Consider the following 25,124-nt stretch of genomic DNA (forward strand, 5'->3'; position numbering starts at 1 on the left):
AGCGACACCACTGCAAGCCCAGGGTTCCCCTTCACAAGCCCAGTTTGGAGGCACCCACTTGCTCGGCACTGCCCTGGGAAAAGAAATGGGCTAATTAGCAATCAAGGCCCCAGCCAAAAAGCGTTTGGAGATGACTGAGGGAGCAAATGGCTGTTTCTAGCCCAACCCTTGTATTCATCCCCCAAGATAAACTCAAGGCTAAGTGCTTAACACCTGAAAAGACTGGAGGAGTGCACACACACACGCTTTTAAACAAGTCGCAGCTTTTTTAAAAATAAGTAAAGGCTCTGCTTGTCTGACCACTAGTATCGACCACTATGACCACCAGAAGTCTCTCTAGGTTGGTGCAGCTGCAGTCTACCATGAGATTCATCACCCAAAACCAAATTTCACATTTATTTTTTTCATTCATTGCCAACTATGTCTTTAAAAACAAGCCAGTTGGCTTTTTTTTTTCCTTAAAGGAAGGACTTTGCTCTAATTTCACATGACCTGCAGCAAAATTAAGCCATGCTCAAGTGCAAAGAATTGGTGTTACCCAGACCAGTGTTTTAACAGGTACTTCTTGGATTGCTGGCATGGGAATGTTATTGCAAAGGGGGGAGGTTGCATGGTGCTCCAAGCCACAAGATTGCCAGCAGCTGGGAAGAGGACTCCTCGTCCCCATAAGCACCCCATAGATGAGAAAACCGTTTCCCAAATTTGGCTCACTTTAATGCCTACCTGGAAGAAAATACTGCCAAAACCCACTGTTTCAGTACACGCAGTGCTAGGAAAGAGACCTTTACTAAACTTTCTAATTGCTTTACATCCTTGCAAGTTACTCTTTGATTGGTGTCTTCACTCTCCCAGTCTTATGTTAGCCATAATTTCATGAGCCTGCTGTTTGCACCCTTGTTACAGGGCTGGGAACAATTTAGGGTGTTTCTGTAAGAATCTTTAAACTCCCAGTTGTTGCAGGTAGCACACTGGGATTGCAACTGAAGAGAGTAAATTCAGTAAGGCTATTTTCTCCCATTTGCATTTTATTTCTAGAGATACTTCCACTGCTCTCAGTGTGGTATACGCAAAGCTCTTTCCAAAAGCACGTTAAGCAAAAAGACTGTCAGGTCACATTGGAACCATTTGCATTGCCCTGTTCAAGGGAGAGCCGAGGATGTGCCGGAGCATGTTTTGAACGCAGGCACTGCTCTGTATCAGAAAGCAGGGCTGGGGGGGGGGGGGGGGGGGGGGGAAGGTTTCATGCGGTCTTTTTTTTTTTTTTTGTCCCCACTGGACACTGTTTGGGTCAGAGGGGGAAGAAGAGCAGCAAGAGGTTCAAATAGAGCTTTCTTCTTGCTCACCTTTGTCTCCAGAGAAACCAAGGGAAGAAAAAAAGTCACAAGTCCAACCAACTACAGAGCTTGGCAGGGGCTCAGACTAAAATAGCCCCACTCTTTCACACTGTCAGCGTACTTCTAACAAAGGCTTGCCTCCGCAGCAAACCACACTTACTGTAATTCCCTCCTCTCTTCGTTTCCAGGAGGAGAAAGCTGTGGCGAGGAAGAGAAAGGACACACAAAGCGGGCCTGGAATCTAATTTCATTTTATTTTAGCAAACTGCATGTTCTTCACTTATCAACATCTCTACATTAGCAATTGTATAGCTCTCCAACTTTTCTTTAAAAAAGGGTAAACAAGAAGTGACAAAACTTAGGCTCTTCATCTCTTAAAAATGCTTGAAAGTTGGATTCAAGAAGACTTTTATATATTTTGGTTTGAAGGTAAAAGATGTGGTGTGGAAACACTAATTCAAATCACCCACCCAACCGAGAACTACCCCTTTTCAATCCCCCCTGGTGTCAGACGATCAGTACATGTGGCAGCCTCCGGTTACTGAAGATGTCTACTCACCCCCAAAACGTGCTGGTCTGAAGAAGCCAAATGCCCCACCCCCTTAGCCTGTCACTACAACAGCCGAGCAGAAAGAAGCACTTCCAGGACTCAGTGCAAGTGCTGTATATACACTGCTTCTTCACAGAAGCATGAAGGACCTCATCATGCAGGGGATCTAAGGAGGACTCTAGTGCCGTTGTACCTTCTCAGTTAAGAATCTTATTTCCCCAATTACCACGTTCCTACTGTCTAAAGAGGCAAAGAACTTATTTGAAGAATTTTTAAAGCCACCCCCCTCCCTCCAAACCCAAGAGGAACACCATAAAAGGTACAGATTACACGTCCTAGAAAAGTCCTTATTGCAGAAACTAAAGATGACCTGTTCCAGGGGAGGGGTAGGCACGAGGCACAGCACTGAGATTAACAGATGCTTGGGATGGTTTGATTTAGTTTTCATCTCTTTCCCCATCATCCAAGGGAAAAAAAAAAAAAAAAGAAGTGTTTAAGCATCAGAACTAAAATACAAATGCACGTTGACTTTATAAAACAAGACTGCAGATTTGACCATGGGATTCCCTGACACTGGAAATATTTACTTTTTTGCCCGGAGAGATTTCCTCATGGTAGGTTTGCCCTTGGCAGAGGGTTTCACTTCCTTCCTCCCACTGGCTGCTGGTTTCTTGGAAGAGCTGCCACCAGAGGGTTTCTTGATGGCTGGGGCTGCTGGTTTGGCTTTCTTAGCAGGGGTTTTCACCTTGGGTGGGGGCTTTGCTTTTCCCCTGCGGGCTGCAGGGGTTTTTCTTGGCTTGGGCTTGGACTCTCTCCGTTTCATCGGAGGGGCCCTACTCCGTGATTTCGGAGGAGGTCTCTTCTGCATCCTGTCAGAAAGAAAGGCAGCACAAGATCTCAGTGGAGGCACAAATGCTACCCAGAGCAGAGCTGCTGTCGTCAATTTACATAAATGAAGCAGATCTTGGCATCCTTGTTCTTTACCACGGATGTTCCTTTATGCAGCAGTACATTTCATTAGCTAAATCCCAAACAGCAAGAAATCCTGTCGTGGATCTTGCCATGCTAAGCACTTCTCAATCCCCAGAGTTCTGCCAGCAAGGTTTCTAACTCCTTTATTAGACAGATAAACATACAAATAATGACAATGAATGTAAGTCAATTGTCAGAACAATTCAGTGACCTAAGCATCCTCTCTCGCTCTCTGAGAGAAATTTTATTACTTGATGAATAACACTTATCTTAAATCCACATTCTGAGTGAGACAGGTTTCATATCTGGCTACAGAGTTGCAAATAACACTGTAGGGAAAAGTTTTCCTAACGAAACACCTAATAAATAACAGGAAGCCCCACATGAAAGAGTCACACTCTTGTAAAGCACAACAGACACATGGGAGACTAAAGGCAACACAGATAATAAATAGAAGTGCTCTTCCTCTCATCTAGAGATGCTTCCAACTACAGAATGGAAGACAACAGTCTCTCTGGAACAAGGCATTGCTTCTGCAGGCTTCACACATCCCAGAGAAGTCCTCATCCTGACAGTACCTCAGGAGTTCAACCATAATTAGAAACTTCTTTTTCCAGTACCACTGGAGTGACAGCCTTGTGGATAAATATCCACAGCAAGGAACAAACCTGTGCACACTACAGCTGTGACTGTCATTTTTAAAGGAGCCCATTTATCTCTCATGCTGTCACATACCTTTTCTTTGGTGGTGGCTCTTCCTCCTCAGACTCCTCCTCTTCTGATTCTTCTTCCTCCACAGATTCCTCCTCCTCTTCCTCATCAGATTCTGCAGAGTCCTCATCCTGCTGCTTCTCCGGGTAGAGCACACCTGGGCTACAAGAGGATTCTTGTCAGAGCAGGACTTACTTCTCGGGATATGATTCCAGGGTCAGCAAACCTTAGGTAACCCTGATTCTCATCGGGGACCACTGCCCATCACCCATCATCCTTTAAGGTTACAGCTTTGAGCCTAAGCCAAAAAAAACCAGCAAGCACAGAAGTCTATTTGTTTGGGTTTGTCTGAAACCAACATTTAGTCTCTGCAACGGCAGAAGTGCAACAGCTTTTAAGTCACCAGGAATGCCACCACACTCCTGTCCATAAGCTGCCCTTTCTCCAGTTCTCTTCCTCATTGCTCCTTCTGTGCAAACACAGGAAGACAGACAGAGGGACAAAATCAGACTTCAACGACTCTGAACACATGCCAAAGCCACTGAGAGCTTTACATGTATGTAATAAAAGAAGGTGGGAAGCAGAGACTTTAATGACTGTGTTGCCATTTGGCTCTTCATAGGACACTAAGGCTTCCCTGGGCTCCACGTGGCCCAGCACAATATATGTTCACAGCAGGAGAAGAATGGCTGTTTTAGTCTCACAGTAGCTAATCTAGGTCATCTTCCCTCCTCCCACCCCTCCTCCACATCGGCATTAAGAGAGGCAAACAACTGGGTCCTACTTGTTATGAGCATCCTTGCATTAAGAACAGTACACTATACCTGCTTACGTGAATTTGTTTAAGCATGGGAACACTTAAATAGCCACTACCCTATAAAAAAACATCACAACAGAGCTCCTGAAAACATTTAGCCCAATATTTTTATTGTCCTTAAAAGCCTCCCTTGCTAATGAAGTCAGCTTTATGTCCACTCACAGTCAGACATCCAAGTAACGTCATTATCTAGAGCGAGATTGGTGACAATGTTGTGGTTTATCAGTTATTAAACCCTCCACAAACTTCCCTGTAAATAGAAGGTCAGCCTATGAACTTCAGCAACACTATCTGGCTGATCTATGCAACACTTATCTTCAACATCATTTTACAGCCAAGCTCTTTACCTAGGATAATAAGGGAAACAAAGCTGAAAGGTTCCACTGAAGCCCTTTCCAGAAATCTGCTCCAGCCAGCCATTCTTCTCACATCTCTGCAGGGTTCTCTTCAGTAGATGCACTGTGAAAAATCAGAGAAAGGTTGTGTTACCATCTTTATCCACTTGTCCAACCTTACTGCTCTCTGCAGTGCCCTCTGAAATCAGAGATGGAGAGTCAGAATGAAGTCTCCTTTCCCAGGACACCTGCGGGGAAATGAAACAGCACCAGAGACCCGCGACTCATGTAGACATCACTGCACGCTTGTGCACTCAGCAAAGACCATCTGCTTTGTGGAGGACCCAGCTAGACCACTGCATTTAGAAGTTTTAGTATGTCATATTCAAAGGGAAATCCTTTCACAGTTAATTTTCTGGAAAATTCAAGCAATATACAAGATTCAAGTGTTGGCTCGTGAACACTTATCAAGAATGGGTTTAAATTCACTGCAGGAAGAAGTCATGATCAAGGGATCCTTCTTTATAAATGCATTCAAAAACATCACGTAACTAAAGCTTTCTTCAACATATTCTTTTAGAATGTTTAAAATAAGTCTTTACTCTGTTTTTGCCCTCATCTCCCTCACGTTCCAAAATTTATGCAGTACGTCTGTCCTCGTTTTCATTTTCTTTAATGGGAAATTTGGTCTAGAAGTATGACAAATGATGTTTTCATTCCAATCTTCTGTTCCACTGTGCACCATATAAGAATTCTTATCAAACGTGTGCAAATGAAGGGGATGTTTGTCTCAGGTAAAGGTATGGAACTGTTTTAGTTCAAAACCATTTTTGGCTTAAACTAGGGGGGACAGTTTACAGATTTAGCTCCCTTGAAACAAATGGAAAAGCAAGGCCTGCCCTCAAGCATATCCTAAAGAGGTTCACTTGAGGAATGGAAAGAAAAATCCAAAGAAACATGCTGTCACTTGAATCTGTTCTGCATGATTAATGCAAAGGTATTCACTCTAACCCCTTATTCAGCACTTCTGAAATGGGCTTTTATCAAGAACTGACACTTCACAGTAAGAGAATCATTTGGGACAACGCCATACCTTCACCATCCTACAGACTACCTCTGCTGAAAAGTTTTAATTTGAGTGGCACTAGAAAGGCTTGCATAGCTACTTGAACCTGCTGTATCCATTAAATTATTAGTGTTGCAACACTAGGCTCTTAAAAAGTTCTTGGACTACAAAAAACTCCACACTTTTGTAAAAAGGAGCAACACAAACAACATCAAGCTATTTCTACCTGGGGTACCAAAGATCAACAGCAGCATGTAAAGGATTTGACTGGAGTTGTAAGGGTGAGGTATAAAATGGGGAACAGTGTAGAATACTGGCTCTGTAGTGTGTACCTGCCTGCTTTTACATCTCACCACATATTTCTCTGGTTGCTCCTAAAACAGAGCAGAGAACAGCAAAATCATTTTTATGCAATGGAGGGAGAAAGAAAACAACAGACTACTAGCTGAAATTCCCTTATCTGACTAGCAAGGCTGACAAGCACTCGAGGCTGACTAAACACAGGCCTCTAGGGACCAGGGCAGCTTCCTATGGTCATGAAAACAAATAACATAAGGGCTTAGTAAGCCTGGGAACTCTCTTCCCTGCCCCAAGATTAAGAAGTCATGCTTGGCATCAGCCTCTAACTGGCAGAAGGCCTCAGGCAACTTCTTTAGGCCCCGCTGCTGGCAGGGAGCCTGTGATCCTCCTCTACACGTTCGTAAGCTCTGCTTCAAAGACCTGTGCTGATTTCTGTGCTTCATCTGCATGTGATGCCTGTGGGATCAGCAAGCTCCTCTCTAGCCCCTGCTCCTGTGGGATGGCACCAGCACCATGACACTACAGCAAGAAACTGATCTATTTTCAGGTCGGATTCTGCTAGATACTGCTGCAAGCTCACACTGCTTCAAATGACCTTCAGCCTACGTTAAATTGCATCACGGCTTAGACCAAGTAATGCAAATAAGCCATTAGCAGATCTACTTTAAAGTCTCTATTAGTATTATTACTGCTAGTGCAAAAGCCAAAATAGACATTGTCATTACTGGGAATGAAGACGTGCCACACCTTTTTCCAAATACAACTGGATTAGTTTCTTTCCTTACTTGCTTGACCTTTTAAAATCTGAGCCAGAGGAGGACCTCAAACAAAACAGTAAGAGGGATGCTTGCGGATTTTATTTTATTTGTTAAAGTTAGACTGTGCAACTTCTCTAAATTAAAAGCAGCTAGGAACTGTACTTATGCCAAGCTGTAGCCTCTCAATATATATATATATATATAGAAATCCAGCTGGTGATTTAAGAACAATAAAGTAGTTGAATACTATCCCCCCTTCCTGGAAATACGCTACAGACAAGAAAAACACGCATTTTGTCTCAGAAACTAGCCTTTGTCAGGCTTGAAAGGAACTAATGGGAATTAAAAACTCTGAGCATCTCTGCAGCACAAAGAGCGGAGCAGCTGTCAGTTCCCTAGCAAGCTCAACCAAATAGTTTAAAGGTGCTGCACAGACATCTGCAGCTGCAGAATTCTCTTTCAGCTTGTGAAAAAGGAAAGTTATATAGTTTACCCTGGAAGTTGGAGTTGGTCCCTGGGTGGTTTTCCAGGATATACTTCTTCAGTGCTGTGGTGGAGCAGGTCTTCGGTTCATTCATGGCCGCAATAGCAGACAGGATGGCATCTTCCATCAGAGTCCCACCCAGCAGGGGCTTCTCCCCTGACCTCTTCAGCTATTTTCCAAGGAGGAAGAGAAAAGCATCAAGACAAAATTCTCCCAAACCAGGTCAGGACAAGCTCCTCTGCACCAGGTGGGTCGGCGCTCCTGCATTAGCACAGATACGTTTTATATTAAAACACTGCATAGGGAACGCTGCCCTCCCAGCTTTAACGGTAGGACAGGCCTATTCAGTCAACTGGCCTGCAGTGCTTTGCACTGCTAACACATTGTCCCAGTCCCAAAATACACCGCAAGGGTATGGCGATCTAAGGGCCCGTCACTCAGGGAAGGAAATAAATCAGATCTTCCTCCATCCCACAGACCAAATGTAACCAAGAGACATCTATGGCATAGACATGAGGAAAAGACATTGCAGACATCTGGGGAACCTACTGCACTTACAATTAGCGATGGAAAGGAAAGCTTACCCCACCATCCCCCCTACTGTGCTAGTGAGTCAGAGCTGAAGCAGCGTGTGGAACACGCTAAGCAAGGAAGGTGGGGGGGGGGTCTGTTCCAGAAATGTAGACCAAGAGGAGAAAGAGTCCTACTGCTTCATAGTTTCACAAGTGCTGAATTTGACAGGCTGCTAAAGAAAGGTGTACCCAACAAAACTGGGGTGGGGAGGGCATGTAAACGTATATCCAAGGCTTCTGTGGTCAGTACACTCAACAAAACAAGACGAACTCTGGCTCTGACCTGGAATGTCCCAGACGCTCCTTTCCCTGTGATCTGCTCTAGCTGGCCCTTCTCTACAGCTCTCTGCAGGGCATTCTTCAACAGCTGAGGTCTGAAATACAGGAGGATAAAGCTTTACTGACACACACTGACAGCTTAAAAAACAAACAGAGAAACAACACTCTCTATAGAGAGTGTGAGAGGAGCAGTACTTGCAAGTGGTATCTGCCTACATACAGACATTTTAAATGGAGATCTGTCAGCAAGTGCTGATTACATGAGAGGAACAACGTACGTTAGCGGAAATTGAACTGCAATGCTTTCTGGGTGTCACTGCGCATCCAGAAACAGATAAGCTTCATTTGGAAGGATTTACTCATTTTGAAATGCACATTTGGAGACTGGACTCAGTGGGCAATGAGCCAGTCAGCTCAGAGAAAAAAGGGACTGAGTACAACAAGCCCTGGTAAGAGGTGATGCATAGGACTTTCCTAGATTTGCTTCCTCCCCAACCTTTGACCTGCTCCACATGGGCAAACAGATCATATTAAGCGTGTGCCGGTTAAAGCATTCAGAACCAAGTGGGACAAGATTCCAAGGAGAGGCCTTCATATCCATGCAGCTACAAGGATCCAGTTTTCGCTAAGGGCAGAGATGCGTACAACAATGCTGATGTCGGCATCACGAACAAAGATTGGGTGTGGAGGGATGTAGAGAAAAGGCACAGCTTTTCTCAAGCTTTCCTGTAGGCTCTATGATACAGAGCACCACCTGTCTGCTGCCTGATGAAATGCTGAATTGAATCACTGTGAAGTGAGGCGAAGCCAGAGGAAGGCAGCATTTCACAGCTTCTCTGGAGCCCTGCTTGCAGAAGCGTACACCTGCACCTACCTTATATCTACTTTGAGTTTGGGGTAATACTGAGACACATATTTCTTGATCAGGCTGTAAGAAGCTTCCTTCGGCTCACAAAGGCGGGTGAAAGCCAGTGGCAGGATGTCTTCCAGCTTGACCTGTTGCTCTGGAGTCGAAGCGGAAGTGCTTTTCTGAAATACACATACTTTTACGCATCAGTGGGGCCTAAAACTCTAGGTTTTTTGAACCAGCAATGCACAGGTGAGAAGTGCTCCTGGCACTGGCCACAGATCTGGAAAAACAAGTTCTATAAGGCAGCTCTTTAAAATAGCAATTTAGAAAGCTCAGCTGTTTAAGTAAAATCTAGCAAATCTGTTTGGAATTTTCATGGGAATTTTCTTAGGGAAAGTCTTATATTTATAAATATGTCAAGTATTTAGCAAAAGCTGTTTCCCAGTTTCCTTTTTATAGACACTTCCCTCTTCCTCTTTTTACAGACACTTTCCTCTGCTACCCTTCAATGAGAAAGTGAGGTGAAACAATTTAAATGTTGGCATAAAACAAAAACCAAAGACCAAACCCGTTTACACAGGTTAAATCTTCTCAAAATACAGCTAAACAGGAGTGCATTTTTGTTCAACTCATAGCACGAAGTCTTGCTTGAAGGTAACACTCCTTTCTCCTGAATTTTCCTCCATCACTTTGTTGCTATCAGTAGGGGATGATCATGTTCTTTGTAGAGGAGAGAGAATACAGTGGGGAAATCTGCTGACGTTTACTGATTTTGATGCTGAACTGGAGTTTTGCAAATGGTCAAACAGGTGAAGGTGCTGTTCATCCAGACAGCTGCTTGACTGCCAACTGAATTCACCAGACACAAAAGCAAGCTATTTGTTTTGCTGCAACATGGAGAAAGTACCTAAGAACAATTACACCAATAGGCTGCAGACAAGAAAAGTGATGTGTTAGCAGTTATCAGGTGCCTTACTCAAACTTGTCATGGAGTCCATGAGCTCTATTTAAAAAGATGTCACATTCCAATTAGTTTCCTTCAGTGCCCTAGTACCAGGTGTGTCACTGTTACCTTCAGGTTTAGGACTTGCGGTACTTGGCTACTTGCAGTAGCCAAGAGGTAAGAACCCCTTTGTTATAACACACTCTGGGTTCACCTGTCTATGCCATAAGGGGATCAGCAATTCCAGCTAAGCATTTTGTAACTGCAGTGTTAGAAATGCATTTCATACACCTAGTGCAGTGGGGAGCAAAGAAAAGCAGTGCTGGAACCACGACTAATTGTGAGGACTAGACTCAAACGCGTCACATTTTACTACCTCGGAACAATATACACCCAAGTTTAGCAGCTTTCTTCCAGAAGCCTTAAGGCATTTACTTCTTCCTCCCTCTGTTCTCACAGCTGATGGAAGATGTTCATTTGACAGTCATGAAGACTGAAGTCTCCCATTCATCCATGCAACAGATAAAACAGAAACAGCAGTAGCATAAAGCTCTCTTACAATACCTGAGAGGCATCTCTCTCTACCAGGTAAAGACAGAAGAGGAGCTTCATGGTTATTCAGTTTTCTGCCTCTGAACCAAAGCCTAGGGGGTTAATGTAAACATTTTAAACTAAGATTTTGATTATTTTACTTGTTTTTAATTTGTCATACTAACTTTCTGATTCTGATTTTAGTGGAACAGATGTTTTAATTACTGTATTTGGGGAGTAGAAGTACATCAAAGAAGAAAAAACTGTTTGGGTTGGGGTTAGACTACGTTTTGTAAGATGCATGTTTTCAGTGTAACCCAAGAAAGATCTTTCAGAGTACTGTTTAAAGTGATCCATCTTACCTTTCTGTCTCTGGCTTTTGGAACAGTTTTTCCTGCATTAGACACCACCACAAAGCTCCCGGAAGCTCCCTTTCCTTTCACCTAGTTCAAAAGAAAGTCAGCCTTTAACAAAGTAACTCAGGATAAAAACAATTTGAAAGAGACTAATCAACATCTTTACACAGATTTAGAATGCATTGCCATCCTGGTGATGGGCTGTTAGGGGCGCAGGCCTGACTTGAATCCACTTCAGTAGATCAGAAACCACAGGTAGATATTAGAAACACCCTCTGCTGTCCTGACCAGGAGATCCTAACAGAACTGATATCACAGGCACATATTATAGTGTTAAAGGAAACATGCTCCTGCAGAAGGGATGTTGCTAGACTCAGGTTGAAGGCATATGAATCATAGAACGGCTCAGGTTGGAAGGGACATGCTGCTGCAATGCCGTATGACACAATTCAACACCATGAAATCGTCATCCATATTTCACAAAAGATAAGGTATTTGACTGACAGATCTGTCCATTCCTAACAAAGTAGCAACAGAAGGAGAAAACAACCACTCCAGAGACCAGCTAACAGAGTTTCTTGAAGTCCTGTGTAATTCAGTAATACCACATCCACCACTGCTCCACAAAGCAACTCTTACCTGTCTAATGATCCCTCTCTCCAGCTCCCTTTTCAATGCTTGCTTTAGAAGATAGCCTCTCCTCTCGAGCTCCAGGGAAGGGTATTTGTGGATGATATATTTACGTATTGCAACAACTGAGGCACCACTCTTTTGAAAGCATGCCTGAAACGGTAGCAAGATGTTCGTAAAAAGTTTCTGGACTGAACTACTTTGCTGTGGGACTGGAAGAACGCATGTGTCAACTAATCCCCTTTTCTGAAGCACGTACAAGTAATGGCATATACACTACATGCTCTTACAAAAACTTGTTACCTTTGGGCAAACCAGCATTGCCCGAACAGTAAGTCATCAGTAAGTCATTTTACTGATGTCAGATAGAGCAATCATTAACAGGTTAATCAGAACAAGTTGCTGATTTCTGAAGGAGACAGGATTGGCATTAGCAAACTAATTAAAAAAAAGAAAAAACTAAGTTGAAGTTCTTATTTTGAAGATTGCTGTCTTTGAAGATTCATGACAGCCTGCCTGTATTGCTGGAGTCCTCCAGTTAGGGATCAGAATGGGACTACACCAAAACAATTGTTTTAAAATTTAGATTTGACATGCTGTAGAAAACCCCAACTGTGACTTGATAAAGCCCTCTTTGTTTAATCAAGTTACCAGATCTACATGGCTTCAGAAAGACTACCGCAAAACCCACAGTTGCACGATAGAGGATGTAGTTTACTTACGCACAGTATAATAATGCACCGTAGATCCTACTCTATTACCTAACCTTTCAAACAGCTGCCAGAAAGGTAAAGCTTAGAGTAACCTGACGTTTATGGCACGACTTCTCTCTAACAGACTTGGATGCACAGCTCTATGTTTCAGTGGCTCAAAAGGCCATCTTGCAGTTAAGGCTGATGGAGTCCAGGACTCCAGTGAAGGCAGCCTGCATGAACCAAGCCTCAACGGGAGGGCAGCAGAGTTGCAGAGCAACAGCACAGGTCTCTACTGTATACTTCCTTCAGGTTATAAGAAAACTAAGACCAACACCACTCCGGAATGCTAGTTTACACTATTTCCATCTGTCCTGAATTAGGATAAGTTAACAAGAAAAAAATTGCATGTATCAAACAGGTGGATTAATCAAGGTAAATCTAGTTAAATATGTCTAGAAGACACAACAAATTAAATGATGCCAATAATTAACCAGGGTATGTCATCATAGCTGTTTCTAATAATTTAAACAGGAAAACATTCTGAACTAAGAAATAAGCAACAGGGCCCCTCATCATCATCATGGACTCACATTTCAGCTCCATGGGCTTCCAGACAGAAACATGCATGCCTTACACAAGTTTCCTGCTAAAAAGGCTATCACCTATACCATCAGCAAGTTGAAAACATAGACTTTAGGCACACAATATACTCATCTTTGTGACAGGTGAACAGAAGAAACATCTGACTCCTGCTTACCTTGATGGCCTCAGTTAAAATAGCATCCATCTTGGGACGTGAAGTGGCAGCCATCTGAGTTTGCTTCTGTGCTCTAGCGAGCTGACTAGCAGAAAGAGTAGCCCATGCAGGAATGGTCTTTTTCACTTTCTTCTCCTTTTCCTTAGACTGATCCTTCTCACTTAGGAAAAATGCAAAACAACAGTAAGATAAGAGACACTGTAAAACAAGCCAACATGCACAACAACAAGAAAAGACGCCCAGAACACTTGTTATGGAGAATAATTTAAAAGAACTTTTTCATGTTTCTATTCAAAAAGATGCAACCCCTCCCCGCCCCAAACAGGCCCTCTCTTGATACTTGTTCTCAAAACATATTCTTGAACAGCTGCTACACGTGATCAGTAGCTTCCTCTCCTGCAAAAGTGAGCAGCTTTTTCAGCATCCTATTTTCCCCATGTCTCCCATAATCTTTTCTACCTATAGAACCCGTCTTTCTCCTACTCAAATTCCTAAATTCAGCACTAAACAAGCTTTACTCCTTTTTGGTTTCTTCCGAGGACTTTGTTTCCCCCTTCCCTTCATTGTCAGGTTCCTTTGGCTGTTCTGCTTCACTGGATGCAGCAGGCAAGGTTTCATTCTCTTGTTCTTCTCCAACAGAAGCAGACTCCTCAGAGGTGGCTTCTGCATCTAAAAGATGTAAAACCACATCAGGTTACTGTCTAAAACTAGCCTGTATTCTTCAGGAAGGCAGAGGATAAAAAAATAAGAACACACCCCAGAAATGATTTCCCAGCACTTTCTTTTCTCTAATTTAATGGATGATTTGAATGTAATTTAGAAAATGAACAAACGTACTGAAAGAGATTCAACAAGGTGCAATCAGTCATCAAATGCCAGAATAACTTCAAACAGCACCACCTAGCATTTTCACAATGAACTAATTCCCCCAATCTTCTCTTAACTCCAGGAAGTCACTGTTGCAATCATCCCTCATCACAGATGCCTATGGGTGGGGAAGGGAAGAAGAAGAGGAGGAATTCAGTATCATGAAGCATGAAGATTTTCCCCTGGGTCAAGGTTTACATGTTTTAACCCAGAAAGGTGCAAAACCACACAATTCAACAAGAGATTACAGTAAATAAATACAAGCAGCTTTGTCTGTGACAAACATGTCTTTTAAACATCGCCGTTTCTGCACTACACACTGTGGCACCTGAACGATTTTAACTATTCAACCACATTTTTCCAGACTTGGAAAAACTTTAGATTGCACATGCATTGGCAATAGCATTTGTCTATCAGCAGGATCAAACCCAGCCAGAAATCAACTTACTGAGCAAATCAATCAAGTATATTTAGCTGAGAGCAGGCCTTAAAGACTGGACTGCCTACTAGACAACATGCTTATAAACTGCTATTACCCACTTTTTGGGTAAAGAGCAGTCTACCATGACTGCTCTATGCACTAGGCATGTTGTCTATCAATGAGAAGGAGCTTAAGCACTCCTGCTTTGTTCCTGTGCATAGTTTCCCTGTGGAGGCATCATATGTTTGAAATAAAAACTGTACTAATAGTCTCCTATGTAATGTACTTATTTGTCCCACCAAAGAGGAGAAACTCAGTGAAACATACTGAAAGTGATACTGACACGGCACATTCTGAGAAAGAGAGGTGAAGCTGCTAGGACCAGACACATGAATGGCAGGCCATATTACGCAGCGTGGTAAAATCTTTCTGTTCCTGAACAAAGAAAATAAATACTTTGGTTTTCCATCCATTTCCACCTTTTGATCCCAAGCCATTTTCCTGCCACTACTGAAAGTTCATGATTTCTACCTTTAATCACAAGAATGTATAAGCTTGAAAGAGACAATACTTGATATATTTTCATGTCTGGAGTGACAGGGCTTTGACACAGAGTATGAAGGACAAAACAAATGGTTTCCCACTTGAAAAGACTACAACATGCAATTTCCAACAATCCAGGAAAAGCCTGTGAAAAGAAGCTAAGCATCGGTAATATTTTAACCATGGCAGCAGGGATTTTCAGGAATTTCAGCATAAAAATCTACATTTGGATACATCAACACTATGCTTGGATATAACAGTCCACTACAGCATTGCTACTGTACCTGCTTTGACCTCTTCACCACCTTCAGCAGGTTTGCTTTTGGGAGGAGTTTCTCGGGAAGAAGAATTCACTGAGCGACGGATCGGCATCGTTTCGTCTTCAACTTTCTACAAAAAGCATTTGTAAATCAGTACAGGTACTGGAAAGACTCAGAAATTTTTTGAAATGGGATTAAAGTAAATCAAAGCAGCATATGTAGAAACATTCTAGTTACATTCATATTTTTCAGAATTTTAAAAAACAGTACATACTCAATCTTTGAAGCATACCAGGAGAGGATAGTTTCGTATTTTACACTTATAAAAGAAATAATTTCTTTCCAATTCCAAATTGGATGAGATGAACATTTGAGGATTCTGACAACTACGGCATCTCAGGGAAAGCAGGGAGGGGGAAGGAGAGTGCCTATAGGGCTTATTAGACTCCCAATCGAGTTTCCTACAATCAGGGGAGAAAGACTACCAAGAAACCTTCAGCAGGACTGGAAGTCAATGACTGATCCAAGGGCAAGCTTGGAGAATGGGCTAGCCCCTACCTCACTTAACTTGTCCGTGTGGATCAGCTGAGCTCCCGTTAAGAGTGGAAGCGCCTTATGATGCACGGGTTCAGCTTCAGACAGATCAGTCGCCATTTAAAATAATTTCTAGCCCCAAGTGCACGTAACACTGTGGAGCCCCAGGTTTTAACCCCAAGGACTTTTTCCTAATGGTTTTCACAGTGCAGTGAGCAGTCAACCTAAAGTACAGAAAAGATGTGGTGTGAAAATTAACAAAACAGAAACATCTACGTCCATGTATCTAACAAACTGAAAAGAAAAGAATAAAAAATGACTTACAGCTTATGGCTAACGTAACTGACAATCAACACCTGCATTCAACAAAGATGCTAAAACATGTATGCAAACTTGAGTACTATGGATGTAGCAGAAATGGCAAAGGTGTAAGCCAGACCTGCAGCCTGCTCCATTAAAACAGATCTGAAAGAATAAAGATGCTATTTAAATTAACAGGAAGCATTAACAAAAAGCAGACATTGCACTGTGCATAAAGCAAAGTGTTGAGCCAACTAGTAAGCCATTCATTTCGGGGGAAAACCAGGAACTGACACTGATCCAGCTTCTACTTGCCTAAGGAATTAAACCATTTAATCCGTTAGGGAGAAAACACACACAGTGGAGGCCTGGACCATGCCCCTCCCAAATTAAACCCCATGCAATTTAAGGAAATGAACAAATCCTTGAAAAAGGAAATACCCATCAAAACATCAGTCACCAGACCTTCCACAAAAATATAAAGCTTCACAAAGCTCTCCTCCAAACGCATGCATAGTCACGGGTAGGTTAGGCTCACCAAGTCTCACCCCTCACTGCCATTTCACTTCAGCCTTCCTTACCTGCTGCCCGTCCACCTGCATTGGCCTCTCCTAAGGAGAGGTGCTCCACCATTTCTGCCACAAACGGAGGCTTTACTTTCTCACTCGCTTGCTTTCCTCAGCATCCCCTTAACAACCTGAGAAGCGAAACCTCACTTCTCACAGCGCGGGGCTGCGCCTGCTTCCCCGCCCCGTCAGCTCCAGCTCCCCTCTTCCCTTCCTTGCAGGGAAAGGGCCCAATGCTCCGGATTACTTATCCTGATGTTTTCTTTTGCTCAGATGAGAAGGCAGACACAAACCACACATTTTCACTTTTAACAGGTTGCTTCCCCAGCCTGAGAGACTTGCTCTTGAATGGAAAGCTAACAACACCGCTTCTGACCTTGTTTTCAACGTGTTTTTCACCACCGTCTCAGCACTTTGTACAGCACTCTCCATTGCAAGGGTGAATGCTCCCTGCTACACCAATACCACCCGAATTCCTCCGTATCCTTGCCCCACACCATGGTCCTCTTACTGCCTGACAGCAGGGACTCCCCGCTGACCGCAGGGATTCTCTCCAGCTCGGTTCTTTTCGCAGGCAAACTGAAGCCCAGCTGGCCGGCACGCAGCACTGTCAGCCCTCTGAGGTGGTTTCCATTCAGAAACCAGCGGCAGAAGAGTCGAAGGCAACACGCAGGAAGATGGGTTGCAAGGACCAACAACAAAGGAACGGCAGCAAGCCTCCTTCCCAAATAATAACCGGATAAATTAACGAACCCACAGCCGCCTGCTGTGGTAGCCGCGTGCAGCGAGGGCAGGCCACACCGGCAGCGCTTCCACGGGAGGACACCAACCCAGCAGGGCCCTCCGGCAGCCAAAGGCCCCTTCTGCAGCACCTCTCATTCCTCCGTGACACCGGAGGGTCTTTTTGAAAGCCGACAACAACCTAGTCCTGCCTCGGCACCAGTGAAAGCCGATGAGCGTAACAGCGCCTTCAGAGACAAAACAGAAAAACCAAACCATGTTCCGAAGGGAAAATAAATTCCAGAGAGAAAATAAGTGAGATGAATGAAACTCGCTGATGAAATTTCAGGATGGGAAAAAGAACTAACCGCCGATTTGAACATACATGTGGCCCAGCACTTTTTTTTTTTTTTGCCTATTTTATGCAGCCTTCCTTTCTCATGGGCAGAAAGCGAGAGGAAAAATGAAAAATTCCACTAGGCTTCAGGTCAGTGTCAATTGCTTTTTTCTAGCAAGCAAAACCTGATGCTCTTAAAAAAAAAAAAAAAAAAGAGCCAGCATTTTGAAGTGAGTCCTAAAATAACAGATCTATACTCAGAGAAATCAGCTGGAGGCTACAGGAGACACTCTCCCTGGGATAACGAATGCACACACACAAGCATGCATTGTGGCCAACATGCTCGTGGGTTTTATTTCTTTTCATTTTTCAATTGGTGAGCTGCATGCCACACACACGAAAATAAAGGCGTCCCAACTTTGTCCTCCAATTCTCCAAGTCCTGAAAAAACCTTTGCTTTGACCACAGCATAAAGCACCTGAGCCTTCCTGCTCTCAAGAGCAGAGGTTAACACAGCGCACTCCAGAGCTTCAGCGCCAGCAGCACACCTGGCTGTGCCACTGCCCAGCAGAAACGTCCCCAAACAGGGGCTTGTTGCTTCCCTCTGCATTCCTGTGTGTGGGTCACATCCTGCTCAAAAGGCCGAGGGGATCAAAGGGGCAGGGGGTAACCTCCCATCGGCTCTAAAGCACCGAGGGTCTCAAAGGGGAAAGGCAGGAGCACCCACAGTCTTGTGTGCGAGCATCACAGTTCAGGAACTGCTCTGGCAAAGCCAACGTCTTCCCACAGAGGGGTCAGAATGAAACGTGATTTCTGAAGTAGGAAAAAAAAAAGTTTCTGGACTGCGTGTGAAATACCACAACATAAGACAAACAGGAATGAACTTGGTTTCTCAAAATGATAAAGCAAAAGGCAAGAAAGTTTTGCAACAGCAATGCACAAAAAAGCCAGTTCCTCTCCTTCCCCTCTCTAAAGGGAACAGAGGATGTGTTTAACAGAAAAATCAAGCCACCCAAAGCGACTGTTACCTGGCTACCCTAGCTCCATGTGTGGGTGCTACGGCATCTTTAGATGTGTCCCACGGCCATGACTGCAAGCATTGCTCTTAAGGAATTGGGAAGTAATAACCATGTTTTGTATTTACACGGATGTCAACCACACAAACACCGTGCTCAGGAAGAGGCCATCACTTGAGGATGCAGGTTTTGAAGGTGGTCGTTGGGTAACTCACGTCAACTTAAACCTGGTCGGCTGTCAGGAGAAAATCATGTCAGCAATGAAAGGAACACCGGGATACTAACCATTAACACAATTGCTCGAGCACACACAGTAACTCTTCATGTTGCCACGCTCGCTGGCTTTCCCACGGGCTATTTGAACTGCTCCACAGATCAGATCGCAGGTTCCCATGCTATGGTGAAGCAGCCCTTTCAAAGCTGGTAACCCAGCTGGGAGCTGATAAGCAACAAAAAACCCTTTCTGGATTCCTAGATTAGCAGAAATGCTCGACAGCATTCAGTCCCCCAGCTCAAGGAGAGACCACTAGTGGAAAACCCAATCAAAGGTGCAGTAGCTTTCCATGAACTACTATGAAAAAAAGTACCTGTACTGATTTCCTCCTAATCTATCAGCAAACTGTTCAGAGGAGAAAAAAAACAGAACAGAACACAACCACATAACCAGAGGCTTCAGCTGAGACACACCTGTTCTGGATATTATTTCCAATGAGTGGAGTCCCCTCATCAATGCAACGGGCACAGGAATTTAAAAAAAGCTTATTTGAGGCCAGTTGACTCCTCGGATTTTTGTAAGACAAGGCCATAAGATTTTCCAGCTTATCTCAGACTCCAATCTCAAATATTTTGGGACAAAAATCAGGTCTTGAGCACGGCAAGCCAACTGTCGCACCGGAGGAAATGCCAGGTCACAAGACTCCTGGCAGGGTACCCGGGCTGAGCGGTCTGAAAACAAATATGCAGTGGAGAAGTGAGAAAGCGTGTCCAGCGCCGCGCCGTACGGGTGTCCCCTTACTGTCACACAACACGCAACAGCCATCGAGGTGCTCCGAGACATGATTTGGTTTACCCTATGCAGCACGGGTCCAGAAATTAGGTCAAAAAGGGCCAGAAAAAGTTTGTACGTCCTTGCAGATTTGAAGCCAGGCTGATGAGGGGTACAAAACCGCCAGCCTTACAAGCAGCACAAGCAAGAATGACTGTTTGTTATCAGAAAGGCTTAAAAAGCAACGTAACTGGATTTCAAACAGAGGTCGTTGATTATCATGCAATCATCTACTACTTTCTAATGCTGTTTTGAACAGCGGAGTGTTTAAATGTCTCAGAAACCGCAGGAAAAACAGCACAGGGACATGTTAGTATTTCTGCAAAGCGAAAATGGAAATCCAAATCAAACATGCCAAAACGTTACCTTCTAAACTGCAAGCTGACCAACTTGGACCTCTGAAATCCTCAAAGCTCTTCCCAGAAATCCAGCTCACGCAGAGGACACCAAACCCCTCAATATCTACAACGCCACTGAATATATCATCCTGCAACATCTTTGACACAAATTTGTTTTACAGAACGGATCTATTAAAAGTTCTCAGCTGGTTGCCTCTCTCAGCTTGCTTCGCAAAGACGTTCCAGCATTTCCTGATCTCCCTTTTGTTTTGCAGTCGACTGAGCAGCCTGTTGTCTTGATTAAATCAGACCAGTAGTATTAAGTCATTTAAAACAGCCCAAAAATGTGCAGAGAAATAAGATCTCTTACTGAGCCCAGAATACGAGTTAGTCCCCACTTCTAATCCTTATTTGGCAGCCTGCTCGGAAATCCCCCCCCGTCTCCCACCGCCACGCGCTCCCAGCACACCAGCCCTGCCCTAACTGCCCCGACCCGGCAGCAGTCCCTGCTCCTTATGGCCACCGCGCTGATTCCCCAGGAGGTGTCCCACTTCCACAGACCTTTCAGTTCAGCTACGAGGACCGCATTTGCGACTCTCTTGCGGTTCAGCCTCCCTGAGATCTGTTACAGGCTATCTGAGCCCCATGCTGCTAGAAGCATTATGAACCATCTTGCTTCAATTAAAGAAGAACAGTGGTCCAATACAAAGATCCGATAGCTCACCACTTGGCAGGCAAGAAATTCTTTGGCTTGACTAGTATTACAGCTTCTATTTCCGTCGACTCCTTGCCTACACTCTGGTAAGGAAGGGAGCAACAAATCTCAAGCACGTTAGGCTTTGGGGGAACACAGAGAAAATCTTTTGCACTTCTAGTACTCACACACATGCGTTCCTACACACAGAGACCCAAATGCCAGAGGATTTTTCTACGTCTAAAGATGCATTCTCATTTCAGGGTAGCAGCGAATTTGAACCTCTGACTCCAACCACCGCTAACAGAACCTGACTTACGCCCTGCCTCTTCTGCTGAGTTTACACAGCAAAGCAAAGATTAAATACTGCCCTTCTACACACGCAGATGCTGCTCTCCCTGCAAAAGAGGCAGCGGGATTGATGCTGGGCCGACCCACCTGGGACTGAGCTCAGCACCTCGTCTCTGCTAGGATATGAAACCAGCGACTCAAGGTCAGCTCAATCTCAACAGATGCTTATTAAAATACAAGGAAAGACCCATGCCTCACCCCTGCTATTCCTCGCCACCAAGAACGCCTGCTCAATATAAAAACAACTGTGGGTTTCAGATTCTTTCTCCATCAGTTTCTGACCCATACAGAAGACACGAACAGCAGATGACTTCCATGGCCAGGATTATCTTCTCTTCCCGTACCCAGGAGTAATTGTTCATGTCAAAACGCACATCCAGAACCAGGTAATGTGCAACTTATATTATGTCACCACCATGCCTAGAAACTTTCAAAAACTTCACCTAAGGGATTGATACAAAGCAAAATTTCTGCTTGCATAGCTGCCTAAAAATAATCCCTCTCTGCACTGATGCTCAGGATTGTGACAGCGACAACCTACATGGGACAACAGTTTCTGAACAATTCCGGCCAGGACGATCCATGATCTGGATTCTCCACGAGCTGCTGCTGGGAAGCACCTAAAGAACGAAGTGGCCTGCACCGGGGACGCAAGGTTCAGCTTTCCGTTTATAATAGGTTGAGGTCACAAACGTAAACTTACTCCAGCACAAAATCCACTGCTGAAAGTTTCACAGTCTTGGATGAAATACCTTAAATCCAGGATCCAGCACTATGAACGCTGACAAACCACTGATACTTAAACAAATGCTTAGGCTGCTAGTGTTACATACCAGGGCAAGAACCTTCTACAGGCAACACCCTCCGCACTATGAATGTAACACCACCATATAAATTCTCCTTCCAAACTATTACTTATTAAGCCATCACTTACTGGTCCATAGTACAAACACTATACATAACAAAAGCTATGAATTGCTGGCACTCTACACAAAACCACTGGCACCTCCTGTTGGAGTCCATCAATGTAAAACTTTCTCCTCTCTCAAGGAACTTAAAACACTCACGACAACCTGGGCCACTTGTAACAAAACGCTCACAGAAGAGACACATCAGTTTCCACTGAAAGGAAAAACACATGAGAAAGAGAGATTTTGGAGACAAAAATAACTCAAGCAGCTGCTACCTGAGAGAAGCGCATGAAACATTGAAAAGCTGGTTTACTAACAGGCACACTCGGTTAAAGGGGAGAAAGGGGGCAGAAGCCAGTAGGTATTCTCACAGCACATATGCTAAGTTGTTCACCTGCAGTACGAGCGATGGGTATTTTCTTCCCCTGCCCACCCCTGACTTCCAAGGCCCCCCTGCTATCCACCAGCCCTTTTAAATCCCTCCCGAGGAAGGTAAGCGCTCTCCTGCGCAGCTCACCAGCACAGCTGGGCTCTCAAAGAGCCCACGCTCACCTGCACCCTTCCGCTCCCCTCATCCCCCCCGTGCACAGTCCTCACACGGAGAAGTTTAACAGCACAGCCCTGTCCATAACCAGGAGTACCTCTGCGCTCTACGGTACAACCACTGCTTGCCAAAGACCGCTGGCCAACTATTTCTTAAAAACGCTAAAAATACTAGTTGTGGCAAAAATAAACAAACACCACCAAAATTAACCGCACGCCTGAAAAAAAATCAAAAAAAAATCAGAGAGCGGCTGCTACTCAGAAGGCCTGATAAGAACCGAGGAGTTACGTGCCTGTTAACCCCAAAATAACTCGGCGGCCAAGCGAGACTCCTGGAAAGAGCAACCTCTGAGATACCAAAGGCGCGAGCGAACCGCCAGCAAGGAGCGCGCACACCCGCGGCCTCCCGGCACTTAACTTCTGCTCCAGCCCAGGCTGAGCAGCCCCCTGGGCCCGGGGACAGCCGTGACTGGGGAGGCAGGCACAGAGCAGCCCGAGGGGTCCGGGCCGGGCAGCGCCCCCACCCCGAAGCCGTCCGGGGCAGCGCTGGGACCCGGGGGCCCGTAATTATAATTACGATCGTAATTAGTGCCCGAGGCTCGGCTGCTGCGCCCCCAGCTCCGGGCGGCCTCACGCGTGGGCCCGGCCCCCGGCAGCGCGGAGGGCCCGGGGCTGGGCCCCTTCCCCGCCCCCGGCCGAGCGGTGCCCCCATGGCCTCCGGGGCAGTTCGGGGAGGGAATAAAAACAAACTGAAGAACCGGGGCGCGGCGCTGCGGGCGGGCGGCGCCCCGAGGGAGCCCCCCGGGGCCGGGCCCGTGTGGGGGCGAGGGCCCGTGCCCAGCCCCGGCGGGCCTCCCTCCCCTCCCCCCGCCGCGGGACCTATCGCGACAGCTCCCGACAGCCGCCCCGTGAGGGGAGGGGGCCCGCCCCGAGCTCGGCCGCCACCCTCCGCACTCACCAGCAGGCCCGGCGGACACAAAGCGGCCTCTAATGGCGGCCGGGAACCGGGACGGGCGGGGGGGGCGGGGGGGGCCGGGGCAAGGGGGCGGGGCCGCCGCCCGCGGGGGGCGGGCCCCGGCGGCGCCGCCGGCCAATGGGAGGCCCCGGGCATTTTTCGAACGCGGGGCGGGCCCCTCCCGCCTCTGCGGCGGAGGGGGAGGGGGCGCGCGTGCGCGGGGCCCGGCGGCCCGTTCCCCCCCCCCGAGGCCCCGCCCACTCCGCGAACAAAACAAGGGGCGGGGCCCGCGCACAGCCGCGCCCCGCCCCCCCCCCGCCTCAGCCGCGAGCGGCCCCGCCCGGCCGCGCTCTGAGGCGGTTCCCGCCACAGCCCCCTGAGGGCGCTGAGGGACGGGCCCCGGCCGCGGTCCCGGCCCCGGCCCCGGCCCCGGGTCCCCCTGTGGCAGCCCGGGCCTCGCCCCCGCCGCTGCTGTGTTTCTTCCTTCCCTGTCCTGTCCTTACACAGCGTGATCCGCACCGGCGCGCTGCGTTTCCCAAAGCTACCCAGCTGCGCGCTGCTGCCTTTCTCGTGTTCCACAAGCGGAGACCGTTGCCCTTACCCGAAATTGCCGTTAAAAGGTGTTTCCAGGCAAGGGAAGCCGGCCCCAGTGACGCTGCCTCCGTGGCGGAAATTTGCTGTCACAGCGTGCTAACGCCTTCTCGTGCGGGGAGGATCCCTGCGGGGCAGTGCCAGGGTGGCTGTGAGGCAGAGCGGCGGCGTGACCCGCGCCGTATTTTCACCAGCGTGTGGTAACTTCAGGCTTGTGCACAGAAAGCTGAGGTAGCAAGCAGAAACTCGTTCTTTCTGTGTACCTCAATGATCTTGCTCCAAGTTTTGTTGTTTTTTTTTTTTTTTTAATTTTTTTGCCTAGGCCTATTTTTTCCCCCAAGTTTGAGGTGTAATTCCTCAATTTGCTACCTGCTCCTGTTCTCTTTGGGCTGCAAGTACACTTTCTGCAAACTATCCCCAGAGCTCCACACACAGATCTGACAGACTGGAATGTCTTTAGCCCCAAAGTATTACAGTCCGTGTTGTGTACTGTTCCAAATGCCGCAAAGCTTTTCATCTGTAGGCTCTTGCCCAGGCAGCTTCTCAGCTGTTTTCTGCACGTAACCCTGTGTGCTGCAGACCTCCTCCTGGCTGTTGGTGCTTCCATGATGTGGGGAAGGCACTGGCGTATTTATTTGGGCACCGTGGCACCCTTCAGCCCTCCTACAGATGGGAAACCTCATTTACGAGGCACTTATGCTGTTCTCAGAACGGTGGAGGTGTCTTGTTTGCGCACTGCAGTGAATAGTGCTGTGGCTATTTCTGCTCTAAGCATTTTCCAACGTTTTTTCTTTCCTCCCTAAAGTGGCTGCTTTAACAGCATACTACTACACCTGAGAGCATCTCCTTCAAAAGCCAAGCTGCTGTGACCAAGGCCTGGCCCTGCCGATCATCTTCTCCAGCCCAGACTCTCTCGGTAGTGCTTTGCTTTCCCCTTTGTCTCCTGCACTGAGCAGCCCTGGAAGTGCCTTAGCCAGATGGCTCCACTTTGCTAAACATTCCTTCGTTTCTTGTGAGTGCGAAATAAGGACTGTGCAGCTGCAGAAAAATGTGTTCTTTGGCCTTTCCCCCCCCAGCGGTGCCTCTCTGGCAGGAGGGAGGGGATTGGAAGGTGGAGGAGAGGAGAGCATGAGGGAGCGTGCTCCTTTACTGCAGGCTTTTAAGACACGATGAAGGAAAGATGAAATCACCC

General features: G+C 46.2%; 1 protein-coding gene across 5 annotated transcripts; it reads right to left on the minus strand.

Annotated features, from left to right (window-relative positions):
- Positions 1-1,569: 1,569 nt before the first annotated feature.
- On the minus strand, positions 1,570-24,020 carry HP1BP3 (heterochromatin protein 1 binding protein 3). 5 transcript variants are annotated; one of them, XM_040533813.1, is made up of 13 exons: positions 23,943-24,020; positions 15,590-15,789; positions 15,056-15,161; positions 13,459-13,609; positions 12,941-13,100; positions 11,498-11,641; positions 10,865-10,945; positions 9,053-9,207; positions 8,183-8,273; positions 7,337-7,496; positions 4,732-4,843; positions 3,592-3,729; positions 1,570-2,753 (listed from the first exon to the last, which is right to left on the minus strand). In XM_040533813.1, exons 2-13 carry the CDS (start codon positions 15,683-15,685, stop codon positions 2,468-2,470), a joined length of 1,680 nt encoding a protein of 559 aa, XP_040389747.1. In that variant the 5' UTR covers positions 15,686-15,789; positions 23,943-24,020; the 3' UTR covers positions 1,570-2,467. The 5 variants fall into 5 exon arrangements, with proteins under 5 accessions (XP_040389747.1, XP_040389746.1, XP_040389749.1 ...); XM_040533812.1 differs by lacking the exon at positions 23,943-24,020 and adding an exon at positions 23,345-23,410; XM_040533815.1 differs by lacking the exon at positions 23,943-24,020 and adding an exon at positions 18,517-18,734.
- Between the last annotated feature and the right edge of the window lie 1,104 nt (positions 24,021-25,124).

This window comes from Cygnus olor, chromosome 21, assembly GCF_009769625.2.
Source record: "Cygnus olor isolate bCygOlo1 chromosome 21, bCygOlo1.pri.v2, whole genome shotgun sequence".
Classification (NCBI taxonomy): Eukaryota; Metazoa; Chordata; class Aves; order Anseriformes; family Anatidae; genus Cygnus; species Cygnus olor.

Bases quoted from the DNA above. Each gene is read 5' to 3' on its own strand.
- HP1BP3 (XM_040533813.1), bottom strand. From the start codon at position 15,685: ATGGCGACTGATCTGTCTGAAGCTGAACCCGTGCATCATAAGGCGCTT. The intron at 15,162-15,589 runs GTAGGGGCTAGC...TGCTTTTTGTAG, and splicing joins ACACGGACAAGTTAAGTGAG to AAAGTTGAAGACGAAACGAT. The intron at 10,946-11,497 runs GTAAGAGTTGCT...CTTTTGAACTAG, and splicing joins AGAGAGGGATCATTAGACAG to GTGAAAGGAAAGGGAGCTTC.